At 45.7% G+C, this 15754-nt stretch overlaps 1 protein-coding gene across 4 annotated transcripts in view; it reads left to right on the plus strand.

Moving 5' to 3' along the window:
- svep1 (sushi, von Willebrand factor type A, EGF and pentraxin domain containing 1) overlaps window positions 1-15754 on the plus strand; it is a 139517-nt gene that overhangs the window by 60826 nt on the left and 62937 nt on the right. For 3 of the 4 annotated variants that reach the window (XM_052459803.1, XM_052459805.1, XM_052459804.1), the window contains exons 4-6: window positions 7883-8041; window positions 8246-8425; window positions 12079-12258. In XM_052459803.1, coding sequence (XP_052315763.1) covers window positions 7883-8041; window positions 8246-8425; window positions 12079-12258 — 519 coding nt within the window. Of the gene's footprint in view, window positions 1-7882; window positions 8042-8245; window positions 8426-12078; window positions 12259-15754 lie in introns of those variants that run through there. The other variant, XM_052459806.1, reaches the window with a different exon arrangement.

Consider the following 15754-nt stretch of genomic DNA (forward strand, 5'->3'; position numbering starts at 1 on the left):
TATATATATATATATATATACAGTGGGGCAAAAAAGTATTTAGTCAGCCACCAATTGTGCAAGTTCTCCCACTTAAAAGGATGAGAGAGGCCTGTAATTTTCATCATAGGTACACTTCAACTATGACAGACAAAATGAGAAGAAAAAAAATCCAGAAACTCACATTGTAGGATTTTTTATGAATTTATTTGCAAATTATGGTGGAAAATAAGTATTTGGTCACCTACAAACAAGCAGGATTTCTGGCTCTCACAGACCTGTAACTTCTTCTTTAAGAGGCTCCTCTGTCCTCCACTCGTTACCTGCATTAATGCCACCTGTTGGAACTTGTTATCAGTATAAAAGACACCTGTCCACAACCTCAAACAGTCACACTCCAAACTCCACTATGGCCAAGACCAAAGAGCTGTCAAAGGACACCAGAAACACAATTGTAGACCTGCACCAGGCTGGAAAGACTGAATCTGCAATAGGTAAGCAGCTTGGTTTGAATAAATCAACTGTGGGAGCAATTATTAGGAAGTGGAAGACATACAAGACCACTGATAATCTCCCTCGATCTGGGGCTTCACGCAAGATCTCACCCCGTGGGGTCAAATGATCACAAGAATGGTGAGCAAAAATCCCAGAACCACATGGGGGGACCTAGTGAATGACCTGCAGAGAGCTGGGACCAAAGTAACAAAGCCTACCATCAGTAACACACTACGCCGCCAGGGACTCAAATCCTGCAGTGCCAGACGTGTCCCCCTGCTTAAGCCAGTACATGTCCAGGCCCGTCTGAGGTTTGCTAGAGAGCATTTGGATGATCCAGAAGAAGATTGTGAGAATGTCATATGGTCAGATGAAACCAAAATATAAGGAGTGGGTTCGTAAAAAAAGCATTTCAAGGTCCTGGAGTGGCCTAGCCAGTCTCCAGATCTCAACCCCAAAGAACATCTTTGGAGGGAGTTGAAAGTCCGTGTTGCCCAGCAACAGCCCCAAAACATCACTGCTCTAGAGGAGATCTGCATGGAGGAATGGGCCAAAATACCAGCAACAGTGTGTGAAAACCTTGTGAATACTTACAGAAAACGTTTGACCTCTGTCATTGCCAACAAAGGGTATATGACAAAGTATTGAGATAAACTTTTGTTATTGACCAAATACTTATTTTCCACCACAATTTGCAAATAAATTCATAAAAAATCCTACAATGCGATTTTCTGGATTTTTTTTCTTCTTATTTTGTCTGTCATAGTTGAAGTGTACCTATAATGAAAATTACAGGCCTATCTCATCTTTTTAAGTGGGAGAACTTGCACAATTGGTGGCTGACTAAATACTTTTTTGCCCCACTGTATATATATATATATATATATATATATATATATATATATATATATTTCCCTCTTTATCTCGCTCTCTCATACACTCTTACCCTCACTTTCAGCTATCAGTCCGAACCAGGACCCATATGAGTGAACACAGCTCCACTGCCTGAACTGCGAACCCTCCACCATCCCCCACCTCAACCCCCTGTCCATTCCTGACACCCTGGTCTGTCTACTCTTAAAACAGTAATGTTCCTCAGTGGAATAAGTGTGTGCATGTGTGTATGTGTGTCTGTATGATGCGTATGTATGTGGTTGAACCGTAAGTGTTGGATGATGTATAGCGTCCATGTACTTTATCTGTTAGTTAGTTAGTTAGTTAACCCCTCTTGTTGTTAACACTGTCTAATGTATTAGAGGCCTACAGCTGCTGCTGCTGTGTTCTCTGTTCTGTTAGCAGGAGAGATTAGTGGAAAGGCCTGCGAACGCCGCTGGCCCACCAGGTAAACGTGTCATTATAGCTACTCTGTGTGTGTGTGTGTGTGTGTGTGTGTGTGTGTGTGTGTGTGTGTGTGTGTGTGTGTGTGTGTGTGTGTGTGTGTGTTTGCTGTTATTTTGGTGGGTGTTTGCTTTGTTTTCTTGGACTAAGTTGAAGAAGCTGGAAAGGGTTTTTCTGCTGTCCCCATAGGAGAACCCTTTTAGATTCCACGTAGAGCTTTTTGTAGAAACAATTCTACTTGGAACCCAAAAGGGTTATACCTGGAACCAGAAAGGTTCCTCCTGTAAAAAAGGGTTCTTCAAAGGGCTCTCCTATAGGGACAGCAGCAGAACCCTTTCAGGTTCTAGATAGCATCTTTTTTTTTTTGTGTATATTCTGCATCTCCAAAGCCCTGGTCGAAGGTAGTGCACAACATATGGAATTGGGTTCTATTTGGGACGCAACCATAATGTGCAAGACAATCCACCAGAGGTAAGTAGCAATTTGGGTAAACTCAGATTTCTATGGGGATGAGATGCAGTAAGCAGCTAAACAGGGAAGGAAAGACAGACGTTGGACGACAGTTCCCATCCAGGACACCAGTCTGGAGGATCCAGAGAGACATCTGGGGAGGGGTTTTCCCATGAAAGTCCCCCCCCCCCCATGTTCCTGGCCAGATGGGCCGCTGTATCCTCCCCTCCCCAGACATCTGGGCAGCTGGACACCAGTCCTCATATCAGTGGTACATTACAGCTCTATGGTTTTCTGTGACTTAGGCTTTAGCCTCGGAATTTCACAAGGCCTTTGTATGATTAGGGCATGCTGTGTGTGTGTGTGTGTGTGTGTGTGTGTGTGTGTGTGTGTGTGTGTGTGTGTGTGTGTGTGTGTGTGTGTGTGTGTGTGTGTGTGTGTGTGTGTGTGTGTGTGTGTGTGTGTGTGTGTGTGCTGTTGTCATGGAAACCAGTGGTGGCCACGATGTCACGGTTAATAACTTAAGGGTGACTGAGAAAGATGACAGAGGGCTCAGTGATTGGGGACTGGAGGCGTGTGTGTGTGTGTGTGTGTGTGTGTGTGTGTGTGTGTGTGTGTGTGTGTGTGTGTGTGTGTGTGTGTGTGTGTGTGTGTGTGTGTGTGTGTGTGTGTGTGTGTGTGTGTGTGTGTGTGTGTGTGTGTGTGTGTGTGTGTGTGTGTGTGTGTTAGTGTGCCCTATGACCCTAGGAGTGCTGGATGCTCAAACTAAAATTGTCCACGGTATCAGTTGCCTTTTTTGACATGAACTCCTCTGTTGACCTCGAGACAATATGTCACATTGAGGTGTATAACATGTTATCATGTAGCTACAGTTCCTTGGTCTTTGTGAATTTATGTTTGAAGTTTTTTACCCCCCGGTTAACTGGACATTTTCAGTGTCGGTTTGCGGTCTTAATGCATGTGAAGTCATGTTATTGTTAAGAACAGAAAGTGTCCTTGCGTGTGAACGTTGTTTTCTCTTCTAAAAACACAGGGATTTAAAACCCACCCAACAGAATCACAACACGAGGCCTTGTCTGGCCACAAGTGGTGTGTCTGCGGTCCAGAGTTAGAGACCGCTCAGATGTGTGTTTGACTTGTTCTGTCTCAATTGTGAGTCTTTAGAAGAGAAAAGGCGCACAGTAGGCTTTCGGCTACAGCGTACACGCATTTACAAAGGAGGACCACAGGCATTGCGTCTGCACATCAGTACAGTAGATATTAAGCTTAAGATAGGTTTCCTATTTTATCTAGACTTAAAAGGATAGCTATGGCAATTTTCAGAGAACAAACAAAATAACTGTGATTTATGCAGTATGTTCCCCTTTGTTCCCCACATGGGAAGAGAAAGATGAACTTCAGGAAGAGGCACAGAGGGGGATTTGTTAGACTCAGCGAATCTGTCAGTCAGAGATCGAAATGATGCTGTCTGTCGGGTGGGAACAGAGATGTGCAGATGTGCTGGGTATTCTTCAGGGTTGACGTTCAGGGTTTCCGTTTGTCTGTGTCGATCCCACTAATCGAAGACAGGCTCGCGGCGGTCGCCAGAGATAAAGACGATTCCCGTGTGATAGCGATTCCTTTGGCTCCTTTAGAGACCTCTTTGGCTCCTTTAGAGACCTCTTTGGCTCCTGTGGCTGGTTCGCGGGCCAGTCGAAATGACTCACTTCGTCATTTTATGAGGAAGAAGTGAGGGAGACGAAGCTGTCTGGTACTGTATGTTACTGTGCTAAAAGTGATGGACAATTACTGTAAGTCCTCCCGACATCCTACCACTATGTCCCCGTGCGCTTGAGTATTGACGTCTCGCACACATTTTCGTTAATATTGACCCTGAAACCTATGCCCTTTCCTCTTTCTGCGGGGATACCATTCGGGTTTCAGACATTCAAATGGTAGGCTAAAGTAGGAAAGCAAAAGCTCTGAGCTTTCAACTAACACTATCATCTGAATCCTCATCTCCGTCAGGGTTAAACACTCACAACACTCTCTCTCACTCAGCCTGACCAAACTGATTTAGTACGTGTGTTTTATTTCAGGCAGCAGCGAGAGCGAGGTCACAGACCCTGAGAAAGAGAGGGACTCACTCTGTAATTGTCTTCCTCCTCCTCCATTCTGGGGTTTCCGGGAGGAAGAGGGTTTGAAGCTCATTACCCAGGAGTTATGTGACACGCAGCTGGCTGGTAGAGCAGCGGCTCGTTTTTTTCTACTTCAATTAGTCCCTAGTGTTGGTCCATTCTGCTCCACTCCGTGAGGGTATTTTAGCCTGGGCCTGGGCGTACTCTCTCCGATGTACAGATCATCTGGACTGGACCCGTGACGGCCCACTTCCTGCCCAAATGGAGGGTATAGATTTGTCCCTTGGAGATGTAAAGCACTCTCTTTGTGGGTCGTTGCAGCCTGAAGCAGATGTGTTGCATGGTTCTTGCTATTGATATACTTTTAGGGTTTTCGTCAGTCTTTTCCAGTCTCAAATTCACTATCAGTTGGTCTTCTTGCCTAAGGTCAGTTGATGGTATTTCTGAACATAACTCATGAAAGGATGGAGACCCATTCAGTTCATCCGATACACATGTAGGATCATGTATCACTGGTACGCTTTGCTGGTACACATTTTGGAAGTTCACAACATTCTCTTTCCAACACCGTCGTTCATTTCGGCGTTCTCAGAGTTATTAGTCTACCTTTCTCTCATTCTTCTTCTCCCTCTATCCATCCCTCCTTCTCTTTCCCTCCCTCTCCCTCGCTCCCAGCACACAGTGTGTGTCTCAGTGAGAGGCAGGTCTGGTTCCTCTGTACTCTCCCCCTGTAGAGAAGATTCCAGGGCCCAAATCCACAAAGCGTCTCAGAGTCGGAGTGCTGATCTAAGATTAGGTCCTTCTGTCTGTTCTTCATAATGTAATTGATCCTAGATTAGCTCTCCTGCGTTGAGATGCTGTATGAATACGAGCCCAAGTCTGTTACTAACCCCGGTGTCCACCTGAGCCAGCCGACCAGCCAGCCGACCAGCCAGCCCAGACCAAGTTTCCAGTCCAGGAATTAAAATGAAACTTTAAAACAGTATTTCCACTGTTTCACTACAAGTGAAATATTATTCACATATAAATAACTGGGCTTCCTGTACATTTTAAATGGAGGCTGTAAAAGGGGTTCCAGGAGCCTCAAAGTGAGAAGACATCCAGACATTCTGCTGCTTGCTTATGTAAGGCCTGTCTGACCTCTGACTTCAAAGAAGGTGGATATTATGGAGTGTGTATGGGCTACTTCAGTTAACAGATCACACACACGCGCGGGCGCGCGCGCACATAGTCCACACATTTGATGTGGGTGAGAGCGAGGGGGCTGTTCCAGGCTGTGCCCGGCTGCTGATCAGGCGGCTGGTTAGTGGCACTTGGCTGACCCTGGTGTGTTTAGGTGGGGAATGAGTGTGTGTTGGAATGGAGGATCCATTCCCGGGCGATGCCCAGGGCCAAACACCAGGGCATGAGAGAGAGAGAGAGGTTGGGGGAGAGAGAGAGAGAGAGGGAGAAAGAGGAGGAGGGAGAGAAAGATGGGAGACAAAGAGAGAGAATGAGAGAGGGGGGGAAAGGAAAGAAAGAGTGGAGGAGAGAAACAAACAGAGAGAGAGAGAGAGAGAGAGAGAGAGAGAGAGAGGGGGGGAGAGAGAGAGAGGGGAGAGAGAGAGAGGGGGGAGAGAGAGAGAGGGAGGGAAGAAAGAGTGGAGGAGAGAAACACAGAGAGAGAGAGAGAGAGAGAGAGAGAGAGAGAGAGAGAGAGAGAGAGAGAGAGAGAGAGAGAGAGAGAGAGAGAGAGAGAGAGAGAGAGAAAGGGGGGAGAGAAAGAGTGGAGGAGAGAAACAAACAGAGAGAGAGAGAGAGAGAGAGAGAGAGAGAGAGAGAGAGAGAGAGACTCCAGCTGCTGGTATCTTGGCACTAAAAGAACCCTGGAAACCCTGGAGTGTTGGGGAGTTATTTACGTTTTAACACCACATAGTCAGATCAACACCATGGATTCTTTATAACACTCACTGTACTGTGTTTTCTGGTTACAAGCTACCTCAGTGTTTTCTGTCCTTTGCCCATACCTAGACTTAGACAGTCTAGCTCTCTTGATAACTGTATACTGTATACAGTGCCTTCGGTCGGAAAGTGTTCAGATGCTTTGACTTGTTCCACATTTTGTTACGTTACAGCTTTATTCGAAAATATATATATTTTTAAATATAATCCTCAGCAATCTACACACAGTAACCCCGCAATGACAAATAGAAAAGCAGTTTTAAACTCTCCTTCCAGACTCACATTAAGCATCTCCAATACAAAATTACATCTAGAATCGGCTTCCTATTTCGCAACAAAGCATCCTTCACTCATCATGCCAAACATACCCTCGTAAAACAGATTATCCTACAGATCCTTGACTTCGGTGATGTCATTTACAAAATAGCCTCCGACACTATACTCAGAAAACTGGATGTAATCTATCACAGTGCCATCCATTTTATCACCAAGCCCCATATACTACTGTCATGACTTCCGTCGAAGTCGGTCCCTCTCCTTGTTCGGGCGGCGTTCGGCGGTCGACGTCACCGGCCTTCTAGCCACCGCCGATCCACTTTTCATTTTCCATTTGTTTTGTCTGTACCACTTGGGAGGCCATTTAAAAAAATGTTTTATAAATTAGCAAACATTTCTAAAATCCTGTTTTTTCTTTGTTGTTATGGTGTGTAGATTGATGAGGGGAAAAACGATTTAACAATTTTTGAATAAGGCTACCAAAATGTAACCGAATGTACCAAAATGTGGAAAAAGTCAAGGGGTCTGAATACTTTCCGAATGCACTGTATATTGCTAAATGTTATTGTTAAATCTATGCAGTGCGCCATTGGATGGATTAGTGTTAATTGAGTATGGAAAGTATCCCATTCCATTACAGTGAGAGATCACAATTGTTTCTCTCAATTTACTTACTTTATGAAGAGTTAACTGGTCTGTAACACAAGGGATGCATTGAGATGGCCGTCCTTTTCTGTGAGGATGATTTATCGTGTACAGTACAGATGTAGTATCTTAATTTGAACCAGTTTGCTACAGCAGGAATATAACAGGAAATGTGAATTATTACGTGGGTTGTAATTAATGGCCATTTTTGTAGGGGTTGATATATTTTTTGTAAGGGACAAATCAAGTCGGAAATTTCAAAGTGGAAATTACAAACTTCAGAAGCCTTTTTAAACATCAAATGCAGTAAAACATGTATTCTGCAACAAGGTGATCAAATTAAGATCCTACATCTGTAGATGGAGGAATGTTTGAAAACAAGCTCACTAGCTCAATAACCAGACAGCTTCCTGACTTGGCTGATCAGCCGCAGATGCTTCTAACACAAAGCAGAACTGCTAAGTCAACAGGACTATAAAACAGTTCAGAGATCTCGGCATTTGCTCGTGGATTGATTTTTGTGTTTGCGTATGTATACAGTATTTACGTGTGTGTGATCAGTCCTTTTACATGCAACAAATTACTTTTCTAGGTGTGTTTAGTCTATCACCAAGTGTTTTGTCTCTGTCTTCTCTTTACAGCGTGCCCACCTGGAACCTACAAACCGGAGGGCACTCCAGGAGGCCTGAGTACCTGCCTGCTGTGTCCTGACCAGCACCACACCTCCCAACCCGGCAGCACAGCACCCAGCGACTGTGTCTGCAAGCAGGGTTACAGGTCCCAAGGGAAGACCTGCGAAGGTAACGCTGTCCAGACTGTCCATGCTACACACACTTATGCCGCGTCCCAAATGGCACCCTATCCCTTACAATCTACATAGTGCACTACTTTTGACCGGAGTCGATCTAAATCTGTCAGTGCAGCGAGTGAATCTTATCTCATCTAACGTTTTTCACTTTTGATGCTTTTTTCTTCCCCTCCATCTCCGTACTCTCCATCCCCAGTGGTGTACTGCCCAGAGCTGTCTCCTCCAGGGAATGGTTTCTTCATCCACAACGTGTGTAATAACCAGTTCAATGCGGCCTGCGGGGTGCGATGCCAGCCTGGCTACGATCGACAGGGTAGTGGCATCAGACTGTGCCAGCCAAACGGGACATGGTCAGGCTCTCCGCCCAGCTGCAGAGGTGAGAGGGTAGTATCAATTAATTCCATGGTTTTCTCGAAATCCCAGAAGGAGCATTCCTGGAATCAGGAGGAAGTAAGCAGGAATTCCAGTGTCCTTCAACCAGGATTTCTGGAAAACCAGGCAATTTAGTGAAAGTTTCTGAAATGTTGCGACCCTAAATAGAACACACATACATACACAGTAATGAAGTACGCGCACACACACACACACACACGCACACGCACACGCACACACACACACACACACACACACACACACACACACACACACACACACACACACACACACACACACACACACACACACACACACACACACACGCAGTAACTGAATGCATGCACACACGTACACACCCAATATTTCCTTCTGTCCAATATGTGTCTGCTATACCGATATGTGTCTGCTATACCGATATGTGTCTGTTATACAGATATGTGTCTGTTATACAGATATGTGTCTGTTATACCGATATGTGTCTGCTATCCCGATATGTGTCTGCTACACCGATATGTGTCTGCTATACAGATATGTGTATCTGTACAGATATGTGTCTGTTATACCGATATGTGTCTGCTATACCGATATGTGTCTGTTATACAGATATGTGTCTGCTACACCGATATGTGTCTGCTATACAGATATGTGTCTGCTATACCAATATGTGTCTGCTATACAGATATGTGTCTGCTATACCAATATGGGTCTGCTATACAGATATGTGTCTGCTATACCGCTACACAGATATGTGTCTGCTGCAACACAGATACTGCTATACAGATATGTGTCTGATATGTGTCTGCTATACAGATACAGATATGTGTCTGCTATACAGATATGTGTCTCAGATATGTTTCTGCTATACAGATATGTTTCTATACAGATATGTTTCTGCTATACAGATATGTGTCTGCTATACAGATATGTGTCTGCTATACAGATATGTTTGCTATACAGATATGTGTCTGCTATACAATATGTGTCTGCTATACAGATATGATATGTTTCTGCTATACAGATATGTGTCTGCTATACAGATATGTTTTCTGCTATACAGATATGTTTCTGCTATACAGATATGTTTCTGCTATACAGATATGTTTCTGCTATACAGATATGTTCTGCTATACAGATATGTTTCTGCTATACAGATATGTGTCTGCTATACAGATATGTTTCTGCTATACAGATATGTTTCTGCTATACAGATATGTTTCTGCTATACAGATATGTGCCTGCTATACAGATATGTGTCTCTGCTATACAGCTATACAGATATGTGTCTGCTATACAGATATGTTTCTGCTATACAGATATGTTTCTGCTATACAGATATGTTTCTGCTATACAGATATGTGTCTGCTATACAGATATGTGTCTGCTATACAGATATGTTTCTGCTATACAGATATGTTTCTGCTATACAGATATGTTTCTGCTATACAGATATGTGTCTGCTATACAGATATGTGTCTGCTATACAGATATGTGTCTGCTATACAGATATGTTTCTGCTATACAGATATGTTTCTGCTATACAGATATGTTTCTGCTATACAGATATGTTTCTGCTATACAGATATGTTTCTGCTATACAGATATGTTTCTGCTATACAGATATGTTTCAGCTATACAGATATGTGTCTGCTATACAAATATGTGTCTGCTATACAGATATGTTTCAGCTATACAGATATGTTTCTGCTATACAGATATGTGTCTGCTATACCAATATGTGTCTGCTATACAGATATGTTTCTGCTATACAGATATGTTTCTGCTATACAGATATGTTTCTGCTATACAGATATGTTTCAGCTATACAGATATGTGTCTGCTATACAGATATGTTTCTGCTATACAGATATGTTTCTGCTATACAGATATGTTTCTGCTATACAGATATGTGTCTGCTATACAGATATGTGTCTGCTATACAGATATGTTTCTGCTATTCAGATATGTTTCTGCTATACACATATGTGTCTGCTATACCAATATGTGTCTGCTATACAGATATGTGTCTGCTATACCAATATGTGTCTGCTATACAGACATGTTTCTGCTATACAGATATGTTTCTGCTATACAGATATGTGTCTGCTATACCAATATGTGTCTGCTATACAGATATGTTTCTGCTATACAGATATGTTTCTGCTATACAGATAAGGGTCTGCTCATTTCTGTCTTTCATCATGTTACTTCCATTCTCCTTATTCGTTCTTTACCAATTGTCTCACTCATCACATCTAATTCTGAGTGATTCTCATATTTCAGTGTTGGTATTATATAGCTGCCATATTTTCATTGTGTATTTATTTATTTTATTTAACCCTTATTTTACCAGGCAAGTTGACTGAGAACACATTCTCAGTTACATCAATGACCTTGTGAATAGTTACAGGGGAGAGGAGGGGGGTGAATGAGCCAATTGGAAACTGGGGATTAGGGGGACCAGATCGGGAGTTTAGCCAGGACTCTTACTCTTATGATAAGTCCCATGGGTGAAGACAAAACGTATTCATCGACCACTGTTCCTGATTATTACCCCTACGCACGCACGCACGCACGCACGCACGCACGCACGCACGCACGCACGCACGCACGCACGCACACACACACACACACACACACACACACACACACACACACACACACACACACACACACACACACACACACACACACACACACACACACACACACACAGAGACTGCTCCCAGCAGGGTTTTATTCAACACATGTGTCTTTTATAATTCATTATTCAACAATGGGAACTTCTTCAAAGAGGTTCTGAATCTCCATCTGACGTTCCAACGCATTCACAAACATTTATGGGACACATCGGCCTATCAGGAAGACACGCACGCACACACCCACACGAATCCACAGACATTTGAGTTGGTAAGAGGCTTGTTAAGTTGGAACATGGTGTGTGGAGTCAGTGTGAAGAGTATCTGGCTGGTGTGTCAACATTTTGACTGTAGATTAAGATCATGTGTGTTCAGATTGAATTATGGGTAAACGTTTACTGGGATCACTACTGTGTGCCAGCAGAGAGAGAGAGTGAGAGAGAGAGAGAGAGAGAGAGAGAGAGAGAGAGAGAGAGAGAGAGAGAGAGAGAGAGAGAGAGAGAGAGAGAGAGAGAGAGAGAGAGAGAGCGCATATGTGTGCATAGATGCCTGCCTGCGTGTGTGTGTCTCTCTCTATATGTCTGTCAGTCTGTCTTGTTCCACTGTGGGACTCCCAGCCAGTTCAACTAATAGAGAGAGGGTCTCCTGAAAGACTGTCTATCAGTGATGATGAAAACCGGCACACTGAACAGACACTGTTAGACATCAGGCTAACTAGGACCAGCCGTTCATGATCATTGCAGTAGAGCAAATGATAGGTCCCATGAATTATTCAGCTAATGTTTTAGACACATGCAGTATTCTTTAGGAATGGAGCCTTCTTCAAACCTCTTTGTATCTGCTTCTTTTTCTACCAGTCTGTCTCTGTCTGTTTGTCTGTCTGTCTGTCTGTCTCTCTTGCTCTCTCTCTCGCACGCTCTCCTCTCCTCCTTCTCTTAGTTTAACCAGATATTTCCATTGCAGTTAGACTGGCAGTCTCTAAGTCTTGTGTCCTATTCTGCTTCTCTGTGTACCGCAGTGCGCTCCTGTCCCACCCTCTCCCCGCCCCAGCACGGACACATGAACTGCAGCAAGGGTGTCGCCTCCTACAGGGCAGCGTGTGAGGTGCGCTGTGCCAAGGGCTACAAGCTGGAGGGAGACGCCAGGCTTAGTTGTCAGGCCGACTCGCAGTGGAGCGGGATCCAACCACGGTGTGTGGGTAAGCCTGCAGGAACTACTACCCCGCTCTCCCCCTGAAACCTCATTCTACCCCGCCCACCCCCCTGAAACCTCATTATACCCCGCTCTCCCCCCTGAAACCTCATTCTACCCCGCCCACCCCCCTGAAACCTCATTATACCCCGCTCTCCCCCCTGAAACCTCATTCTACCCCGCTCTCCCCCCTGAAACCTCATTATACCCCGCTCTCCCCCTGAAACCTCATTCTACCCCGCCCCCCCCCTGAAACCTCATTCTACCCCGCTCTCCCCCTGAAACCTCATTCTACCCCGCTCTCCCCCTGAAACCTCATTCTACCCCGCTCTCCCCCTGAAACCTCATTCTACCCCGCCCACCCCCTGAAACCTCATTATACCCCGCTCTCCCCCCTGAAACCTCATTCTACCCCGCTCTCCCCCCTGAAACCTCATTCTACCCCGCTCTCCCCCCTGAAACCTCATTCTACCCCGCTCTCCCCCCTGAAACCTCATTATACCCGCTCTCCCCCCTGAAACCTCATTATACCCCGCTCTCCCCCCTGAAACCTCATTCTACCCCGCCCACCCCCCTGAAACCTCATTATACCCCGCCCACCCCCCTGAAACCTCATTCTACCCCGCTCTCCCCCCTGAAACCTCATTCTACCCCACTCTCCCCCCTGAAACCTCATTCTACCCCGCTCTCCCCCCTGAAACCTCATTCTACCCCGCTCTCCCCCCTGAAACCTCATTCTACCCCGCTCTCCCCCTGAAACCTCATTCTACCCCGCTCTCCCCCCTGAAACCTCATTCTACCCCGCTCTCCACCCTGAAACCTCATTCTACCCCACTCTCCCCCTGAAACCTCATTCTACCCCGCTCTCCCCCCTGAAACCTCATTCTACCCCGCTCTCCCCCTGAAACCTCATTCTACCCCGCTCTCCCCCTGAAACCTCATTCTACCCCGCTCTCCCCCTGAAACCTCATTCTACCCCGCTCTCCCCCTGAAACCTCATTCTACCCCGCTCTCCCCCCTGAAACCTCATTCTACCCCGCTCTCCCCCTGAAACCTCATTCTACCCCGCTCTCCCCCTGAAACCTCATTCTACCCGCTCTCCCCCTGAAACCTCATTCTACCCGCTCTCCCCCTGAAACCTCATTCTACCCCACTCTCCCCCCTGAAACCTCATTCTACCCCGCTCTCCCCCTGAAACCTCATTCTACCCCCCTCTCCCCCTGAAACCTCATTCTACCCCGCTCTCCCCCCTGAAACCTCATTCTACCCCGCTCTCCCCCTGAAACCTCATTCTACCCCACTCTCCCCCCTGAAACCTCAATCTACCCCGCTCTCCCCCCTGAAACCTCATTCTACCCCGCTCTCCCCCCTGAAACCTCATTCTACCCCGCTCTCCCTCGTCACCCTTGGTGTCTTCATCTCGTACTTCCTTCTTTATAGTGTCAGTGAACAACCTTGACTCCAGCCTCCCCAGTCTGACGGAGTTCAGTGTGTCTGTGTTGTGATTCCTCCGTTGTTCCTCTGACAATGAATTATTAGGTGAAAGGTCAGAGCAAGATGCATGTACTGGGGTGTTGGTGTACAATACTGTACGCACACACACACTTGAAACAGAACACAGTGGTTAAACATATGGTGTGGATTTGCTTGCAGCCGTGCTACATCACTCTAGAGAAAGATATATCTGCCTGCTCATAACAAAAGATGCCTGACACACACACACACACACATACACACACACATGCCCAACACGTGCACACACACACACACACACACACACACACACACACACACACACACACACACACACACACACACACACGTGCCCAACACGTGCACACACACACACACACACACACACACACACACACACACACACACACACACACACACACACACACACACACACACACACACACACACACACACACACACACACACACACACACACACACACACACACACACACACATGCCCAACACGTGCACACACACACACACACATGCCCAACACGTGCACACACACACACACACACACACACACACACACACACACACACACACACACACACACACACACACTCATGCCCAACACGTGCCCACACACACACACACACACACACACACACACACACACACACACACACACACACACACACACACACACACACACACACACACACACACACACACACACATGCCCAACACGTGCACACACACACACACACACACACACACACACACACACACACACACACACACACACACACACACACACACACACACACACACACACACACACACACACACTCATGCCCAACACGTGCCCACACACACACACACACATGCCCAACACGTGCACACACACACATGCCCAACACGTGCACACACACACACACACATGCCCAACACGTGCACACACACACTCACCACACAGAGGCACCACCACAGGTCAGGCACACAAACACACAACAAATGGGCAAAACGGTAGTGTTTTACCCACAAACCTCCGGCCACTCGGCTTTGGCCTCCAATGATTCACCGTCTCTCTTTATCTCTTTCTCTCTCTCTCCAGCTATTTAAAAGCCACAGACATCTAACCAAAGGCACTAATTTTGTTTCTGTTTATCGACTCCAATCTCCCCCGGATGAAGTTCTGATTGAGTTACAGTTTGTTTGTGTAGTGGTGTAATGTGATCAGCTTTGCTAAAAGGGGCTGGATATATTTGATTTTAATCTGATTAAATCTCCTCTGTTATTTTGAGAGGAGAGTGTTTCTCCTATTGCTCTTCTCTCGTCTCTTCCTCCTCTCCTTTCCTCTCTTCCTCATCTCCTCCAAATCTGACTCCATCTAAAAGCCAAAAGACTAGAGAATGATCTGGGGACTGTTCTGGGTGAAAGCCACACAGCACTATGTCCAAGAATACATTAAACCCCTTGTCTGTAATAGCTCTGTGGTCTTATATTAATTTCCGAGGACATTCTTGTTTCTTTTGTACTGAACCTGATTTACTGCTCCAGAAGATTGGTTTATTGCATGACGACTGAGCGAGCCTTGTTAAAAGGCCAAAGATTCAATCTCTGTAGGGTGAAAACACAGGAAACAGGTTGATGTGCTCCAAGATTATTCTCTTCTTTTCCTTCCCCAGTTCCATTACTGTAAGTCTTTGTGTGTCTCTGCTTCATGTAGTTGAAGTCAATGCAGTCAGTTTGTTGTGACTGTCAAAATAATGTCTTCTCAGTTCGGGCACGGAATTTTCCCTGACTATGTGACCTGACCACAAAAAATGACTTGCTTCACTCATGGTTTATCTCATCTTCTGTCTCATCTTCTCTCTCCCTCTCCCTCTCCCTCTCTCTCTCTCTCTCTCTCTCTCTCTCTCTCTCTCTCTCTCTCTCTCTCTCTCTCTCTCTCTCTCTCTCTCTCTCTCTCTCTCTCTCTCTCTCTCTCTCTCTCTCTCTCTCTCTCTCTCTCTCTCTCTCTCTCTCTCTCTCTCTCTCTCT

This window comes from Oncorhynchus keta, chromosome 13, assembly GCF_023373465.1.
Source record: "Oncorhynchus keta strain PuntledgeMale-10-30-2019 chromosome 13, Oket_V2, whole genome shotgun sequence".
Classification (NCBI taxonomy): domain Eukaryota; kingdom Metazoa; phylum Chordata; class Actinopteri; order Salmoniformes; family Salmonidae; genus Oncorhynchus; species Oncorhynchus keta.